A 20,322-nucleotide genomic window follows, 5' to 3' on the forward strand; every position below is an offset into this window, starting at 1 on the left:
ACAAAGGGACTCTTTCCAAATATCATTGTTACTAGGTGATGTTCGGAGGACTATGAACGAGATATTGTATCGGTTTACATTATTTCGAAAAAAATCTTCGTGAACTCGGTTAAAAATTAGATATTTATTTATTTTGATGTAACAAGGGACACAATCTTGAATCCGATAAGTCAATATCCTCGTAATAATGTTCTGACATTATTCTAAAACATGATTGTCCTTGAAGCTAATTGTGACGTTAAGGCGCATTTTGAGAAAGTTGATTTTCAACTTTTGTCACAGAATGTGATCTATGTTCCTGAGTTCTACGCTTCCGATTGGATTTTCTTTGTTTCGAACCGCACTAACATGAAATACAGATATCATTGTAATAAATCTAATATTACTTGAATTTTCAATTTTAGTATTAGGTTCCTTTCATTTATTTAATCGAACATCATTGAAAATTTGCAAAATAAACTTTGACAATTATTGGAAAATTTTCAATAGTAGTAGCAATAATTTATTGATCATAAAAAATACATTGACTACACCGGCACACAAAAAAAAAAAATTTTCTGTACTTTTGACCGGACCCATCCATCTCTATGTATTTTGACCCGCTGAATCCAAATCCGAGGTCCGTTTTACCCCTATACCCTCAGATTTCGAGAAAACTTTGAAAAACCGAAAAAATAACGAAAATTGGCAGTTTTCGTGATATAAAAAATTCTGCGGAGCTGAACTAAGCATGATTTTCATGTTTTTAATCCGTTGAATACGAATACAAAGTCTACATAGACCGTAAACTGTTTTAAACGCAAGAAAATTGCAAAAAATTCCTAAATACTCCAAAAAATCTAGTTATTGTGATGAAAAAAAATTGTATGCAGCTGGATCAATGATGATTTTTATGTATTATGATCCGCTGAATATAAATCTCTAACGTATTCGGCCCAGACGTCCGTAGGGACCTATGTACATAGCAAAAAACCTCTCAAAATTTCGAAAACCTAACGTTGTTATGGTAAAAATCAATTACACCGGCACACAAAAAAAAAAAAGTTGCTTGTACATTTGACCGGACCCACCTGCGGACACGTAATTCGACCCGCTAAATCCGAATTTGAAGTCCGTTTGGCCCGGTCATCCTCCAGATTTGAGTAAAATGCAAAAAACCAAAAAAAAGCAAAAAATTGAGAAAAACTGCAATCACCGCGATGAAAAAATTTTTGTGGACTTGGATCAAGTATGATTTTCATGTATTTCAATTCACTGAATCTAAATCTGAATGTTAATTAGTCCGTTGAGCCGTCAAAGTTTGAAAATATTGCGAAAAACCGAAAAAAATTGCATAAAATCATGAAAAACCGAAACTATCGAGATGAAAAAAAATTTTTGGATTCAGATTGAGTATGAGTTTCATGTATTTTTTCCACTGAATCTGAATCTGATTTTTTTTTTTGTCCCATTAACGTTTCAAAATTTTTAAAAATCTCACAAAACCAAAAAAATTGGAAATGGATCTATAAATTTTTTCTTATATTTATAACTACAATTTTTCCAATTTTTTTGGTTTTTTGAGTTTATATAGATCTATAGATCTATAGATTTTTTCTTATATTTGTGTTACGTGGGGGTGAGGGTGTACTGAGCGGTGGTAGTTAATGATTAACTGAATAATCAAGCTCCCACGTAACGCCAATGAATAATTATTAAAACTAAGAGAAGACCTACCTTTCGATAAGCCGGTAATTTGTAGGATCGTGTTGCTATAGTCCTGTACAGGTCTGTGAGGTTTGTTTAAATTGTTGAGGCAATTTTATAATAAAGAAAGTGGGAAGAAGGTCGTTCAAAATAAATGTTCAATATGATTTAACAATCAATGGTGATAATGATATATGAGCCGAAAATAACAATTTATAAAGTGTTCAAGTTCATACAAATCGTGTGTTATAATATTCTAAAGGATATTAATATTTGGTACCAGGAACATCTACTCTGAACGATGGTTAACTAGTTGGTCGTGATTATTGGATTGTATCTCTCTTTTTAGATTATCTTGAATCAATTATATATACATATTGGTTAAGTCTTATTCGTTAATTCTTGGAAACAATAAGTACGATTTAATTGGGGGTAGTGAAGCTAGCCACCAATTCTAGACTTGATTTTGAATGAAAATTACTGAAGTAGATTTTGATTATAAAGGTGAAACAAGAATTCGTTCAATTTCGAAGATTAACACTCGGATTGACTTAGCTTTAGGTGAATCGGTCGACGAGATTGAGAGCCGTCGGATCGTGTCGGTCTGCGTCGGTAGAATGCTGGACCAGGAGCCTCACCTCAAGTTTGGAAGAGTTGATCAATCGAACGGTGTTGAACGTCGGTCACTTAGTCTTTTAGATTTGGAATTATATTTAAGATTACCTGATTCGATTGAATCAGGGCCGAACTCAATTTAATTATGGAAAATGGAATATCATAAAAATGTCTATTCACAGAAAAGATGAGATTTAGTAAAGAACAGAAAAGATGGAAATGTAGGAGAAAGTGAGTCTCTTGCAGCTAATAGAATAACTGAATGCTCGAATTTGACGAATTAGCGCGAGACTTTAGGCCGGTCACAACTAAGATTTTCCGAACGCTACTATTGCTCGAGAGGGCTAATCCGGGTTTACGTCCACGCACTTCGCGACTTGACAGACGTAAGACATGGCTGCTTGGGCCAGAGGGTATTAATAGGAAAAAATCTGCAGTTGCAACAAGTTGCAACAGTAATTAGCCAATTAAGTGCGGGGGCGACCTCCCGGTGTCCAAATCTACACGGTCAGCGTTAGTTCGCGTCATTCGATGGTATTCCGACGATTCTCAATCTCGTCACTTGTACGTACAAGATGTTAACAGAAGGTATCTTAAGATAATTCTCACGCATTCATCCACACATCTTAACAAATAATCTATTTTAATTTGGTGGTTCCAAAGGTAGTGGTTTATCCTAATTATTGATGATAATTTTGACTTAAAAAGAGAGATATCCCCGGGCTGAGCGCCGCTGTTACTAGGTCCGTAATTTTATAGTGCAATTCCTGGTGTCAGCAAATAAGATACAATGTCAGCGGATGCCGAGGACTGTACGTGACCTTATTAGAATATGAGATTGTAATGAAATAATTAAAGAAATGAAATGAAATGGAATTTTGAAAAAGGTACGCCAAGGCAGTACGTCAGGGCGTAACATTTGTAACTGCAATTTTCCCAATTTTTTTGGTTTTTTCAGATTTTTGAAAATTTTGAAACGTTAATGGGACAAAAAACTTCATATTCAGATTCAGTGGATCAAAATACATGAAAATCACACACAATCTGAGTCCAAAAATTTTTTTCATCCCGATAGTTTCGGTTTATCATGTCTTCTTCTTTATCAGCAATTTTTTTCGGTTTTTCGCAATTTTTCAAACTTTGACGGCTCAACGGACTAATTAACATTCAGATTTATATTCAGCGGATCATAATACATGAAAATCATCATTGATCTAGCTACATACAATTTTTTTTCATCACAATAACTAGATTTTTTGGAGTATTTAAGAATTTTTTGCAATTTTCTTGCATTCAAAACAGTTTATGGTCTGTGTAAACTTTGTATTCGTATTCAACGGATTAAAAAACATGAAAATCATGCCTAGTTTAGCTCCGCAGAATTTTTTATATTACGAAAACTGCCAATTTTCGTTATTTTTTCGGTTTTTTAAAATTTTATCGAAATCTGAGGGTATAGGGGTAAAACGGACCTTGGATTCGGATTCAGCGGGTCAAAATACATAGAGATGGATGGGTCCGATCAAAAGTACAGAGAATTTTTTTTTTTTTTGTGTGCCGGTGAGCTATCGACTATTTGTAAATTTTGTTGAACTATTTTCGAGAAAAAAAAGATTCACAGTTCTGTTACAGATAGTGACATATTCAAATTTCTTAAACGCTCGGTTTAAACCATTAATTAGATTAATTAGACAAATAACCAATAAAAAGACATTAATATCTCATTTTCAAAAGTGAGAAAATTCAATATTGCTGCCTGAAATCACAAGAGAGTGAGAAAGTTGCATAGTTTCTTGAAAGTCACGATGATCTTTGTACGTGTGATAAATTGAATAAGCAGATAACAGTCAATATTAGAGATGTAATTATTTTGGCCGTATCACCTGTTGGAAGAAAAAAATTTCTTTGTTATTTCTAATGTACGAAATAATAAAAGTGATCAAATAACGTGTTCCCACCTACCTACTGCGTTTCTGCGCCAAGCACCCAACATTCAAACAGATTTCTCATTTCAGTCGAATCAAGCCAATTTTCAAAGAGCATTAGCATCAACTTTCCGAGTCACTGCCTCGACTGTTTGAGATTCTAACCTCAAAAATTCGTATGAACTACATCGCTGCCAAAAACAGAGTTTGACAGCTGAAACTCGGAGTGGTCAGCCTGCCTGAGAAGCCGATAAAACTCGCGCATGCGCATTGTATGTATAGTTTCAAGAGATTGTCTCGGTATACACGTCCAGGAACTTTATTAAATATATATATATGTTGTGACGTGGATTTTTCTGCACCTCGGTCACTCGGAGAAAATGACTGAGAACTTACCTCGTGCACAATAAATCGGCGTCCACGATGTAACCTGGACCTAAAACAATATCGCGAAATTTGTTGGGCGCCTGGCGTGATTAACACGCCTCGAAATCGGTAATGCGAAATACCGTGACCATATACTCGATAGCTCAGTACCGCGAAAAGGGGAGGGGTAATTTTTGGGTAGAGAGAAATGCAACACAAGTAAGCCAACGCGTGGTGTGGCCAAATCACTATAAAATTCCAATAATATATTTCTCGTCAGCGATATTACAAAAAAATATAAAAATAAAATAAATGATACGACTGCGCAAGTCGTCCTTCGCGATTCCAAATACAAAGGTTTAAATTTAATCCAAAAGAAATAAGAAAGGGAGAAACAAACCAAATAATAAAAAAAAAGGTGAATAAATCTAGGAGACCTCTACGGCCTACGTGCGCTAGTCGCCGTCTTAATAATACCCTAACTCGCAAAAACCAAAAACAAAATCGGACTCGATGCGCTGCCCGCGATCGTCCTCGACTACGACGCTACTCGTCACTTAATTACAAACCGCTAAACAAAATCGTGATCTAGATCATACTCGACGCGCTAATCGCAATCGTGATTAAATCTAGCTGATGTCTTATTTCTACGGGCGCTAGCCGCCACCTTACTGATGCACAAGAATCCGTAAACTAAATCAAAAAGACGTGACTCGACGTGCTAATCGCGACCAAATCAATAACTCTAGGAAGCTTTTCTGATTGTGCGAGTGTGTAGCGTATTAGGACGCATCCGAGCTCCAGTCGCAGTCCCTATTTCCCCAAAGTTCACAAACCTTTCCGCTAAATCAAACATCTACGCACGATAACACGCGACCCCCCCCTCGAGAGGTGACCCTTTTTACGTACGCAGACTTGACGAGACACCGTGCAGCGGAATTTGGCCGCACTCAATTTCGAACCGAAATTGTTCCCCACTCGAAACCGTGACTCTACGCGAGACTTTATAGGGATCCACTTGACTCTACGCGTTATCGCGAAAACTCAGGCTACGGTCATCATCAAGGAGATCGGTAAACGAATTTCGAGTACTACTCTAACTCAACAAGGACTAGGCCAACCGGGTGCCGATGCGCCGATCTATTTGCACTCGAAATGCATTCGCAAAGAATTAATAGCGCTTACCGCTTCGCAACCACACCAAGAACGCGCCAACTCCTGTCTCGGCCATGGCACACACACTTCAGATAGGGTTTTTTTTTTGTTTTTGACTTTTTACTCTACTCAACTGTCGTGAAATGTCGCCAGGACTCAAGTGACGAGCAAATCGGAGCCACAATTGAAACATGCCCCGAACATAGGCGCCATCCCTAGTCAAAATTTTCCCGATCGCATTGGGGTTCTCGTTACGCAATTCTTACAATCTAGCGTATCGCTATCGTTGAATTCCGCTGTCGCGGGGTGTTGATTGGCTGGCCAGTCTCGGGTACCCCGTAGCTTGGCAGTGGCGTGGTGATGACTTCGCAAGGGCACCTGTCGTCAGTTGGGCGACGGGGGCTACGGCTCGCCGGCCACCAACGGGAATCTCGTCCGCCTTGGGTTTCCTCGCGGCAGAGCTCTCCGTTGACGCTCTCTCCGTAGCCTCGTGTGAGGCCCTCCTTTTGTCGCGGTCCGCCGCGATTGCCATCCAGTAACGTCGTTCGAATTTGCTGCCGATCACCTGTCTGAAGCCGCATTTACTCGCCACCCAAAAAAAATAAACAAAAATCCTGAAAAGTCTTATTCGCTAGACCGACCATGGTCCCCTCTCAGAGTCTCGGATGCGTGACCGTTGTCCTGGCGCTCTTTTTCGAAATGAGCCGCGGTCTGCTCCGCGGGCTCCCTAAGTTCAGGGTCCGTCTAGAGTTCGGGGAGCCGTGTGGAACGCGCAGTAAAAATGCCACGTTACAATGTATATATATATATATATATAAAGCATAAACGTGAACCAATACGCCCATTTGATACATGAACTCCCTGCGAACGCCGACACTGGAACCTATAGAGGAGCAGCGAATGAGTGACGGAGACATGAAAACGACAATAGTGGATGAACTATCCACGGCGGTTCGTAGATGTGCGTAGACTGGATGTGACCTGGCAAGCTGATCTCGTTGACAAGATGGGAAACAGGTCGCACAACAAGGGATACAAATACACACTAACAATCATCGATATACTCTCCAAGTACGCGTAGGCGGTGCCGATAAAGTCCAAGAGTGAGAAAGATGTGACTGATGCTATGAAATCTGTACTGACGCAGAACCGTATATCGACACATCTACACGTTGATCAAGGCAAAGAATTTCACAACAGCGAATTCAAAGCCATCATGAAGCAGCACAATATCAACATGTATTTGACATTCAAGGCGTCGATATGCGAACGTTTTAATCGAACATTCAACGATAAAATGTGGAAGCGGCTTACTCTCCAAAGATCTCAAAAGTGGACTGATATTTTGGGTGATTCAATGAAGTCCTACAACAACATCAAGCATCGTACGATTCAGATGAAACCGGTGGATGTCGACACGGACAATGAAAAATAACTTTATCGAAGCATATACAAGCCTCAGCAAATCAAACGAAATAATCGGAAGCGGAAATTCAAAGTAGGCGATCGAGTTCGACTTAGCAAGTGCAAGAACGTCTACGAAAAAGGCTGTACACCCAATTGGACAACGGAAATATTCACCGTGAGTGAAGTGAAAAATACCAATTCACCGACGCACAAACTTAGGGAATATCAAAAACAGTCAAGTAAAATACCCCGACGGCTACCTCCTAGAGAAAGTATTACACAAACCAGGGAATCGGCTCTATGTAAACAGGTTGGTTTTCGATAGATCACACATTTGTTGAATGAATAAAACAGACATGTTACATGATTTGTATGTATTTTCAGAATTAAAATTTGTTCCGGCAAAAGACAAATTATCTCGAGCGTTTCTAAATTTGCCATATCCAAATATAGGAATTCTTATTTCTCATGCATTCGTAACGGTTCCGAAACAGCCGTCTTCTGTTTACATTACGTTCTCACCTCAAGCAAACACACACACTCACACTACAATTCATGTATACACACTCGCGGCAACTCTCGCTCTCGTCGTTCAAACGAGAGCAGTGCCCAGCGGGCAGTGTCCCTCGAGGACAATCGAACTATTAGCACGTGTTTCTGAATAAAAGTTGGTCTCTCCTACAAACGTGTGTTATCAAAGTCATTCTCTACTTCCGTCGCATGTTTTCTCGCATCCACTCTACCCACAGTTTCCTTGTGAGATCTCGCTAAAACAAAACATAATTAAATATGTGATTATAGAAATATTTCCACATTTATTCCTTTTTGTACACATATGTGTCATACCCGTTACTATAAAAATGATAATAATGATAGTCTGAAATTTTTCCATACGATTGATACATATTTTATTTCATGGAATACTTTTTTTCATTTTCTGAAAACCTTCTTCGTTTCTGAAAAACTTTTTTCATTTTCTGAAAACTTTCTTTAGGGGTTAATCGAATGGCACAAAAGTTTTTTGAAAACTATTTTTATTCTCTGTAAACTTTTGTTCAGTTTCCGACAACTTTTTTCGTGGTGAACGCATAAATATGAATAATTGTTCAATATATTAATGATAAATGAATAATTGTTGAATATATGAATCCACATGGTATTCACATTTTGAAACTTCGATCCGTCCAATATCGTATTGATGTAGAAACGTCTCTGCCTGATCATTGGTCGTCCGAGGTGTCAAACGTAAATATTTGCAGCAGTTCCATATGCTTACAGTTCTACCCTATAGCTATTGGGGGGCAGCGGCAAACCCTTAAGTTACGGTGCTGGTCTGTCCTGTTATCAATTACCGCTTGTCATCTTGCCAGCTCAGAAACAATTTTTTTTGTACAATGGTGCTAACTTGGTGTTTTTTGCTACGTATTGGGCGTTGTGGACGGGCCAACTCTTTGTAAGCCAACAGACAGCGCTTATATAATAGTCAAATGTGATTGTATTTAACGTTGAACTCTTGATACCCTTGACACGTTTGCTCACTTTGATGTCGTTCATGTGTTTCTTTTCGTCCTCACCCATGGTGGTAAATGTGTACAGTTTCGCTCGTAATCCAATGAAGTTTAACATAATTTTGCCGTTGTTCTCATCCTTCATCAGGCCCAGACGTTTCTTGTTTTTTAAACAGAATACCGTACACATTGTCGGGAGGATAGTTAGAAGTGTCAAACATTGCGTCGACATCACGTTGGACGATATCATACATATTAGGCACATTGAATTGGTAAAAAAGGCTGTCGGTGTCGGTGTACATCAATTCGGCTTGTTTGTTCGAAAAGTTGGTTTTAATATAATTATAATGAAAATCGTAGAGTATGATTTTGGATAGATATAGGATTGTGGCGCCAATGTATATAGGCTTGGTGAAGTGAACTTTGACACTATTTATTTCAATGATAACCATATCCGCGTCAAATACGGTGCAGCTGTGAAAGTTTGCTCGGGCAATAAGAGTTCTCGCACCACCTCTTCCCTCCCATTTTGTGACCAATTTAACTCGTTTGTGATTTCACACATTCTCCATAGTCTTGCCAAACACCGCGTTATTCATGAGTTTATAAAAGTTTTTCTCAAACTCGTTCCTAGACTGCTGGCGCATGTCGGTGTTTGAGAGTGATGTAAAACTCAAGCCATGGAGATTGTGCAAACTTTATAATTCCATGCACCTGCGTTAATTTCAATCCTAAACTGAAACACTGCTTTAAATTTCTATAGTGCAATACATACTTTGTTTTGATGTGAAGGGTGGTGATGAGTTCAGCGCTTTTACCACCTGGAGGTATGTAATGCTCAGGAGAAAGGGGTAAATCTTCGTGATCCTCATGGGGATCTATAGGGTAGTCTGAATCCACCTTCAAGACGTAACCGATCGGTGAATCGTCCGGTGAGTTGATATATCGATGTGATTATTCTCCCACTCAAACGAACTGATCGGTAAATGTGCACTCATAGCCGCGCAGTATGGATTGTTTACGTCAAAATACATGAGATATGATTCCACGTTACTAGGATCAAAATCTTTTCCCATAATGCTGTTATTGGCCCGAACGTGTCGATTGGAACATTGTGCTACGCCGCTTCGAATGCTTCTTTCAATAAATAACACCATTTCAGGGTCGTCTAAAAGTTGTCAATTTACTTTAGTATGTTCAAGCATTGCATCAAAAGCAAGTCCCGGCGCTGTGTAGTAGTGCGACGGATCTAAATTATATTTTTTGAAGCAGCTGGCTCAGAAATTTTGAAAAATATCGACAAACAAAGGAACATTTGTCTTCAAATATAAATCTGAATAGTCCCCCAATGACTTTCAATGAGATTTCCTCCAAACAATTTAGGCGTGCTCATAATCGGCGTCTGAAATATTCGCATCGCAGAGGTGTGAGTAGAAATGCTTCTTTGCAGGTATTCGCGTTTCATCGAGTTTCCCCCAACGATCGAGGTATTCATAGGGAAAAACACCTTTGCGGGTCATCAAACTGAAGTGTGCGGGATTATTATAAGATTTACGCGTTATGTGTTTATCTGCATCATCCAAATATGACAAAAGTTTATCGATGCTGCAAGCCATAAATCGAAACGAATCGATGAATCTCAAGCGCATCATTGTCCCAACAACATGTTTTGTGAAAATTATATATTTTTCCTTATTAATGTGTAGCAGTGTAATTTCACTGGGAAAAGTTGACGCGAAGGATTTCATTAAAAAGTGTGAATCGTGACCAGACAAATTGTGAAAAACTATTAGTATTGTATGCGTCTCTCTGAAATTCAAATTACACCGATTATGAGCAGGACCGCGATGATAAGCCGTGAAGTGGCAGTGATCGTAACACTATTTCTTCTCAGGGGTAAAAGGCTTTTCGCATATATAACAATTCTTTGCACGAATGTGACGATCGCACTGCACTTGGGTAAGAGACTCCATCGGAATTATGTCTTTGATACGTGACTCCACTTGAATTGATAAATTTTTAAGCTGCTGCATTAACCAATCTATGCAATCAGCACTGCGTTTATTGTGGAACTCCAGTAAGGTCGCATTGTACGCGCAATGTACATAGTTTGCTACACTGTGCGGGACATGCTTCTGAAATTTATGTGTTTCACGGTTTGAGACATGTTTCTGGAATCTGGTATCGGTTGATGTTTACAGCAGTATTGAGGATCTCGATCATGCTCCACCCCGAATTGCGTTGTGATTAAATCTTCAATCTTCACAAGCAGATTGTTACGTACGTGTGTGAACCAACCGTCTATATCGCTCGAGAAGAGGATCGCGATGTTGGAGGTGTTAAAGCTTTTAACTTCGTCCGCAAACCCATCGTGCTTTGTGTTTTAAATTTGCACGATAATATGAGATTATCCACCACATTTCCCTCCTCGCGCAGTACCAGCCTTAATCGCTCAACGATGACCCGCTGCGCATCGTCCAGAAAGTCCTGCAAATTCTTATGCCGGAGATTTGTAACGACCCCCGTTCGGATCCGGTTGGCAAAAGCACTATCGACATCGTCCCACTGTACGCCCACAGGACTGCTGATATTGGAGCCCATCACCACAGCGCGCTGCTGCTGCTGCAGGTGCTACAGCTGCCGGTGCTGCTGCTGCTGCCGCAGCTGCTCTCGCTGCCGCAGCTGTTGCTGAATCTTCGCCACCCAGGATTGTACGAGTGTGATTGCATTTTGAATTTGCAGTTTGGCGCCCACGCTTGTTCTCGGACGCTTGAAAACATCACGCAGCAATTGAAGATTTTCTATTCCAACGCCAATCCATTGCTTGAAGAGATCGTCATTCTCTGGTTCAGAATGCAGCTCGCCTGACAAATTTTGCGCATTTTTCATCATCTTGACGAGATTCGATTACGTTCAGGTGGTCGTGGCTTTAACGTTGATATGATTATAATTTCTCACTTTGTAGCACTTTCGACTTACACGTATCGTGTAAGGCTAATGAATCTGCATCGGATGCGTTGAGCTTATACATATATGCTGATAGATCGCAAGAATTTCGGGGCGGTGAGGGTCCAGCTCTGTACCACCGGCCATCAAAGAATAAATTTTTTTTATGACGAAGAGGTCTGAACCTGCATACCACAACCCTAATGGACGTGTAACACGTGATGAGAAAAATCGGTCAACGAAAAGCATGTAGCGAGTGACTTCCCGTGGGGGAGAAAATTTAGTCTTGCCGACTCTTGACCGAGTGGTTTGATTCATACCGTTTTTGGGGTCAACTGTTTATGGCGAACAGGTCTGTGCCTGCACACCCCCAATCTCATCAGCGTGGAACATGTGATGGGAAAAATCGATTAACGAAAAGCAGGTACTCGCGACGAATTTCAAATGTAGAAAAGCAGGTAGCGAGCGACGTTTGACGGATGAAAAATTTGGTCTTCCCAACTCTTGACCGGGTGGCTTGTGTTAATACCGTTTGAGGTAAGGTTACGTCCGCATAATCTGGAGGTAACAACTAACCCTTCGGAGAAATTCGACCCCACGAACACTTGCTACCTAGAGTAATGTTTTACGACGCTTTTATGGCGAACGGGTCTATGTCTGCGTATCCCCACCCTCATCAGCGTGGGGCATGTGACTGGAAAAAAATCGGTAAACCAAAAAGCATGTCACGTGGTGTACACCCCATGAACGATTGGCTGGTTGGTTTTTACTCAGTGAAGGGTGGGCGTGTATTCTTTGGTACAAATTCGAATAGCAGTTTGAAACTTCTCTCGCATTTGAAAAATCTCTCGTGCAGGCAAAAGTGATTAACCAAGTGACTGGTGAAAAAAGTTGCTGATTCGAAAATCCGAAGACTTCGATGAGTTTCTATTTTTGTGAGTACTTTATAGAATATATTCATATATACGTATAGTGCTACACCAATCCTCTTACGGTACTTTGAATGCTTATTTAAATCAGCGCTGATCATCACATTTGATCACAATATTCATAAAAATACTGTAAAAATTTTAGAATTATATCGGGAAAATATGAACGGCTTGAAAAGAGGACCATCGGACTCCCCACCCCCTCTACCGCTACGGTGACCAACATACAAACGGCTGCGCAGGGGGGTGGAATATTTTGATAGGGTTGATGATGATGAGGAAATCGATAGCGATGCCGATATACTGGTTATCTATCATAAACGGTGTATTCATGATAGTGATGATGATTCTGATTATGATGTAGGTATTATTGATCACAAGTTTGAAAACGATCTGGCGCGAGAATATCTCCTCGAATCATCATCATCATCATCGTCGAATGAGGAGGAGGAGGAGGAGGAGGATACTGGGAATTGTGGTGATGGTGCGCGAGTGGTGGAGGATGTTGTAGAAGCAGAAGCTGTACTCAAGGAAGGTTTTGTCGATTACGAAGCCGAATACATTCAATTCGCCACGTTTCTGAACGAGATCAATCGCATCCGTCAATTGTTGGGAGACCTCGGCAGAGCTGATGATGAGGGGTATTATTCGAAACAGGATTGGTGTGTAGCACTACATCAAAATGAAATTCTAGTTTCTTCCATACTTTCTCAGTATCCATCATTTTGAATAGGTGTAAACTTTTTTTAGGCTACAGATTTATCATGTATATAAATGATGAGTGCAGCAGCATCAACTTTTTTTTATTTCGTTTGCTCTTTTTACAGATTTTCTGATCATTCTCCTCGAGACCTTGCTTCAATTGATTACGATGAGTGGTCAATCGTTGATTGGGGTGAGGATGAGAAAGTGAAGGAAGAAATAATTATTGGCTTTTCCGAAGCAACGCGCGAGTTCTCGCCGGAGGAGCTTCGGAAACTCGTTGAGGATGCGCGGGCTCTTCGAGTGAGGCCAAACAGCCTATATTATATAAAGTATAGTTATATATCTATCGAAATTATTATAAAAAAATGAGAGAATGCAACCGTTGTCATAATGTTGGATATTGAAAATAATAATGGTGATGACGATGATGATGGTGTTGATGGCAGTGATCATGATGATGAGGATTATTTTGAAGAATTTATGCATAATTGTATCAAATTCCATTTTTTGTAGATATGTGAATAATTTTATTGAATATTCCATTTTAATTCCATGTATAAACTATAATATAATCATAATGAATTCTACTGGTATTTTTGAGCATATTTCGGGTATTTTTTAGATAGACGGTTGCATTCCAGACAGTCTTTTACTAGAAGATTTGGTCCATCCACTATATCGCCATCGGGTCCTGGTGGATTGTGCAGGAGGCATTTGTGGCAAATGTCAATGCTGTCGTCCATATTCATATTCTCAGGCAGTTTGTCCCACACATCATTGACGGTATTTGATGCGAACGCGTGGATGAATTCTTTTGGCAAAAAAGCTATATCTTCAGATATCATCGCCCTTAAGCCGTCTAATTCTTTGAACCGACGAAAGGATTTCTCGAGAGAGCCTTCAAATACCACTCCTTCAAATACCAACTCCTCGGTCTCTGCACGTTTTCAAAGGCGCAGTTGTATGCCGGGACGTATTCGAGGTTGTCATCGTACCAAATCGATCCTTTCTCTGCATGCTTCCAAATATTATTCGACGGGAAGTATCCATGGTTGAAGTCATGTCAGGGTGCCGCTATCATATGTCTCGATTTTTCCAGTGCAGGGGGTGTGATGTGCAAATCTTCCATATTGTTAACCCTTATTCTACCATCGAGGATCTCCGTCAACCATGGTTCTTCTCCTCCCCTTTGATGTATACGTAACGCACATTTCTCACCATTTTTCTCACAATCTTCGGTACATCCTCTTGAGATATGTTGCCAGCATTCGGTGGTGATTGTGTGTTAACCAGGTAGCTCTACATTCAAGCGGTAAGCTTGCCAAATCAAAGAGTGGCTTGAAAATGATGTAACCCAGACCCGGCCCGCTTACGTCGATGAATGCGACTTCCTTAAGTACAAACTTCTTGCTATGGCCTATGAAACGTTGCGCGTCTAGAATCATCATCATGTTGAGAAGGGAAAATGTTGAGCTCGATTTTTCTTAAATACTGCTGGTAGAAGACTGACTATTCTATTTCCCACATACCCGTTTTTATCCCCTCGCGGACGAATTTTATAGAAGTAGATCGAATAACATAGATTATTTACGGTACATAACTGCATGAAAACGCAAACTATTTGAATTCCCCACCATGGTATTTCATTTGCAGACAATTTTCCCCTGTCGTGTTACACATTTCAGCCAGCTGATCAGAATATTCGTGTAGAACCCTTGCGATTCTCGGTGGTAAGAAGCCGTTCTATTCTTCCTCGACCGTCGCCAGAACGCGTACCCCGAATTTTTTTTTTGATCAGTCGTAGCCCAGTGACGTCATAGACCTCCCCAATTTCGAGTTCCGACACCTTCTTGGAAACGTTCTACTTCATTCAACTACATGATGAAAAAAGTAGCCATCCTGCGGCGAGCATTGGAAACAACGCAGAGTCGATCGGTGGAAAATCGATTGATCGATAATGCGGTGGGGCGCCACATGCGACAAACCTGTGGCAACACCCAGTAACACCAACTGTCGGTAAGGTAGGAGGTAACAATTTCGGTGTAAAAAGTTGCGCCATCTCACGGTAACAATTTGAAGTGTCTGCTCATCCCCCGGCGAAAACATCGAAATGGCTGCTCATCCAACAACACAAAAATTTCATTGTCAAACTGTCTCCCGTTAAAATCGAGCAAAAATACAAGTAGCGCAATCTATGTTAACGCTTTAGTCGATAAAAATATCGTAGGTAAGGCTTACCATCGCAGCGGTAACATATCGACTGTCGGTGAGGTAGGAATGGGGGCTACTCTGCCGGGACTCCGCTATTTTCGGGGTAAGAACTCTTATATCTATACTACTGACATCACACGAAGCTACGGAGAGAGCGCTAACGTAAAGCTCTGCCGCGAGGAAACCAAGGCCGATGAGACTCCCATTGGTGGCCGGCGAGCCGTAGCTTCCCCTCGCCATGCTGACGTTATTAAGCCTCACGAACTCGTCATCACACCACTGCCAAACAATTGAACACCGGAGAAACAGACAGCCAATCAGTGTTCCGCGACAGCGGAAGACAACGATAGCCATAGGTTAGGCTATAAGAATTCCGTAAAGCGAAAATCAATTAGATCGGGAGAATTTTTCGCGACCGATAAGCGCATATGTTCGAAGTATGTTCAGATTTTCAGCTCCGATCAGCGAAGCTCTTCACTTGAGTCCTGGCGACAGCTCGCGACAGCTCACGACAGTTGTGTCTCGGAATTGAAAAAAAAAAAGTTATATTGTGAGTGCGTCATGGCCGAGACTGGTGTTGGCTAGTTCTCGGTGTGGCTGCGAAGCGGTACGTGCTGGCAATTCTTCACGAATATATTTCGATTACGATTTAGATCGGCACACCGATCAACGGTTGGACAGTTAATAATTGAGTTAATGGCTTATCATTATAGTCTGGCGATTAGCGCTGTATCTCGTAGAGGACGATCGCGGGTAGCACGTTGCGTAAGGTTGCGTTTCTATATTTTTTTTTTATTTGTCAAGGAGTTTATTGTTAAGTTAGCGTTTAGCGCTGTAGTAGGTAGAGGACGATCGCGGTTAACACGTCGAGTCAGATTTTGTTTTTCGTTTTGTTCTATTGTTTAGTATTAAGGATGCGACTAGCGCACGTAGGCTTGAGGTTTCTCATATAGTTGGTTTTTCTCAGTTCTGATAGTTCATTTTTTTTCGGGATCGCGAAGAGCGAGTATTGAATTATCCTTTTTTTGTGGTTATTGTATTATTAATATCGTCAAATATGTTATTTTATTTTATTATTATTGATTAACGTGTTGTTGTCGAGTCTCGCTCTCTCTCCCAAAAATTATCCATCCCCTCTCTGCGGTACTGAGCTATCGAGTAAATTACCGAGGTTCAGCGAATTGACGATTTCGAGGCGTGTTAATCACGCCAGACGTCCAACAGAATCTTGCGATATCTTTTAGAAGATACAGTTTTTCAGCTTACATTGCGGGCTGCCAAAGTATTGTGTACGCGGTAAGTTCCCAGTTATTTCTCCGAGTGACCGAGGTACAAGAAAAATCCACATCACAACATATAACTCAGACGTACATGCCAACACTAACTCAACGGAAATCAGCATAAACTAACTACTTCCATCATTCCCTTGCCACACCGGAAAGGGGCAAGTTTGTTCTTACAAACATGTCCTTCTTTCTGAAAGAGTATTCTTCTTCTTCTATCGATATTCAGTTCTATGTTCATGTTCATGTTCATGTCATATGAGAAATGTCAAAGCCTTTTCCTCAAAATAGGAGAAACAAAAAAAGAGAAGAAGCAAAAGAAAATCGAAGTACAGAAGATAATTAAGAGATTATACTGAACAACTGCTATAACTGAATAGAATCGCCGAAGAGTACAATGCTGAGCTGAGTGAGAGACAAAGAGATACGTGTGAAACGTAGAGCTGTCGGCGACAAACTAGGTTGACGTAATCGGCGATCGTGATGATCACGGTGAATTCGCCGATGCTTCACATGGCCCCTCGCTGTGGGATCAGTCTGATAAACCACGTGTCAATTTTTGGGATTTCTCTTTTTGCGGTAGTCTCTTAAGTAAGGTGAAGTACGATGTAATATTATCTTGTGTAAAGGGATAAATTGTGGCACGCTGAGGAGAAGAAATTGCTCAGACGTTTTGCTGCTTAAACTCCCTGTACGATCGGGTCCCTGTAGATCGCGCCTGCGGTCACTACAACAGAAACCTCGCGCTGGGTGTCTATAAGCACTTGGGTGATCATGTCCTAGTTGTCCAAAACACATCATGGTTTGCCATGATAGCTTGCCCCTCACTGCGTCAGCTAGGTAATGCATCGTCTAGTGAATAGTTGAAGTGGTAAATCGACACCAGACCAATTAGTCGTCGGTGGCGGGAGGCTGCTGCTGTACTTTGACACGCTGTCATGTACGCCATCACCTGGTCATCTAGCGACAGTGACGCATGTTAATATAATTCGACACCTGGCCGAGAAGACATCTCTATTCGGAATCTGTCCCAATTTCATACGTGGCTCCGTACACGGAACGTGAAGAGGCATTTATTTTCTCGTTGGAGTGGTGTACTGTTTATCTATATGACCTTTGGTGTTTTCGGAAGAATGTTCCAGGTTCTTGTTCTACCCCGTTGCGGGAGTGGTTCGCATTGACGATATTTTGCGATAGTTGTCCTCGTCAGTGATGTTTGATGCACACGCTATAGCGCATTACATAGATTTGCTGCGTTTAGTAACGCTGATAACAGATTGATGCAAAACAACAGTGTTGCAGTACATCTTGATATTTTTTTTAGGAACATGTAAAATGTGTACAATAAATATTTAATGCTATGTGGGTTTAATTCAACTGTCATTTGTTCTTCCTGATTAGTTGTGCAAACAAAATAAAAGTGTTGGTATTCTGACTGAGCCCTCTGAATTTGACCTGCTTTCGTCAAATGACCTAAAGGCCAAAAAATTTATAAATTATAACTTGTTGAATTACACTTTCCTTTACACGTGTTCAAAATCATAGCTTGTGACTCGTGCCAATGGGCTATATATGCTATGGGCTTATGCTACATTCACACTAGTACTCGCCTTTGACTCATGCTGTTCAATATCACACTCATCAAACATCATCCGCATTCCGCACCTATAAAATATTGTACTATTCACGTCCATACATAAATCTGTGTGCGTTGGTTCTATGATCAGAATAGTCAATGTGGAATAGAGGGTCATCCAATTTCTGATACAAAATATTCTTCACGTTTTTCTTCTGCACGTAGCTGTTTCAACGCACATACCAGGTAAACATCAGTTGAAGTTTTTCCACGCAGCGTTTGGTGTGAAAAATCTAAAGTTCTGCTTAAGTGCTGTATCAGTTAAGCTGGTGTTAAAATTTTTATTCTTTCAACATAGGTTTTTCATGTAATAGAAAGCAACGCAGACGATAACTTTCATGCGATCTCAACATATAAAGAACTTTCATGTTCTGAGCGATCAAAAAATGGAAATTTGAAATGCAATGGTTCAACGTTTCGTAGGTGACTTGGAAAGATTGAGACGATACTGGATGACGGGAACTTGCAAACCCGGAAAGGAAGTTCAAAAGAGCAGTGATCCTCTAGCCCTGGAACAGTTCCTGAGCGCGTTTCTTCTCCTTATGTGTGGAATTCTATTGGCAGCATTGTTACTTTTACTGGAGCACCTCTATTTTAAATATGTTCGGCATCATTTGGCGAAAAGTGATAGAGGTGGTTGCTGTGCTCTTGTGAGTTTGGTAAGTAAGATTGATTCAAGCTTTATCCCATGGTGCAATTTGTTCATTCTCTAACTCACCTACACACTCACTTGCCTATGCATTCATCTGTCTATTCTTTCATCTACCCATACATCTAGCAATTATTGTCGTCCGTCGATATGAGAATCACCTTACGGTTCGTGCACAGACCATCAATAGGTTATAATTGCGTTGCTTCTGCAGTATATTTTGATAAAAATGATGTGACCTGAATATTTTACTACATGCCTGTTGGCATGGGTGATCAGTACAAAACATTTGTGAATTAATGTATAAATCATAGAAATGTAAAATCACGGATGTGTCCCACACGTTGTGGGACGTAATACTCAGAGTTAAAAGCTTGAAAAAACTCAACTGAAGTACTGATCAACAAAACTCGATGAAGGATCGAAGTTGCTGCTAAAATTTGAGACGAAAAAACTAGGTCTTCGAATTATATACACAGATTCTGTCAAAAGTTGTGAAGGTGTCTCATCAGCCCAAAATATAGAACCTCTGATGCACGGAACCATCAGATGGGCTGTCCGTCGCGCGATACGAGACTCGTTATATTACAACTTGGCAACTGCGTGCATGTTTGCTTGCAGATGAGCCGACGTAGCACTCACTTCACGGACTTGGACCTCGGTGCTTTGCAACAATTGTACCTAACTATTTCGTGGACGTTATTACCTAACTCATTGAAACCTTTAGAATACTACAGATCAATTAAAGCCTATCTCATTCTAGTGTTCTGGTTATCACAATCTTGAAAATCATTCCGTAGATTTCACGGTCGATCTATCCAAGAAAAACTTTGTGTAACTTAGCTATAAATATAACCAAAACTGTCAAATAAGCATCATTTGCATCAAAAACAATTAAAACGTTAGAAGATGCTGCCAAGTACAATAGTAGATCGTATACCATGAAGAAAAAGTCAATCGTTTTACACTGAGCATAAGATTTTAATATGAGTCGTAGGCAAGCGCGTGCGCCCTGGGGTCTAGGGGCGTAGCTCCTGGTGAGAGCTCAGGGGGCAAAGCACCGGCTGTGTAATTCAGGGAAGGGGGAAGGCTTTAACATATTTTTAAGAGCGCGCAGTCTATCGCTATCCCCTAAACGCACCGATGGTGAAAAAACCTTACACCAAGTACATTAAAGTTAAAATGACCAACAAAGTCTCTTTGCAACTCAGAAAACACCAAACTAATGTTGCACATTCAAATAATTACCATCAATTCCCTTTCGGCAAAAAATAGAGAAATCATAATCTTCATTTTCAAGT

At 40.4% G+C, this 20,322-nt stretch overlaps 1 protein-coding gene across 1 annotated transcript in view; it reads left to right on the top strand.

The window, feature by feature from the left end:
• LOC124178533 (glutamate receptor ionotropic, NMDA 2B) overlaps positions 1–20,322 on the top strand; it is a 2,057,245-nt gene that overhangs the window by 1,462,022 nt on the left and 574,901 nt on the right. The window contains exon 15 of the mRNA XM_046561964.1: positions 18,796–19,031. Coding sequence (XP_046417920.1) covers positions 18,796–19,031 — 236 coding nt within the window. The remainder of the gene's footprint in view (positions 1–18,795; positions 19,032–20,322) is intronic.

The sequence above is a fragment of the Neodiprion fabricii genome, chromosome 3 (assembly GCF_021155785.1).
Source record: "Neodiprion fabricii isolate iyNeoFabr1 chromosome 3, iyNeoFabr1.1, whole genome shotgun sequence".
Lineage (NCBI taxonomy): Eukaryota > Metazoa > Arthropoda > Insecta > Hymenoptera > Diprionidae > Neodiprion > Neodiprion fabricii.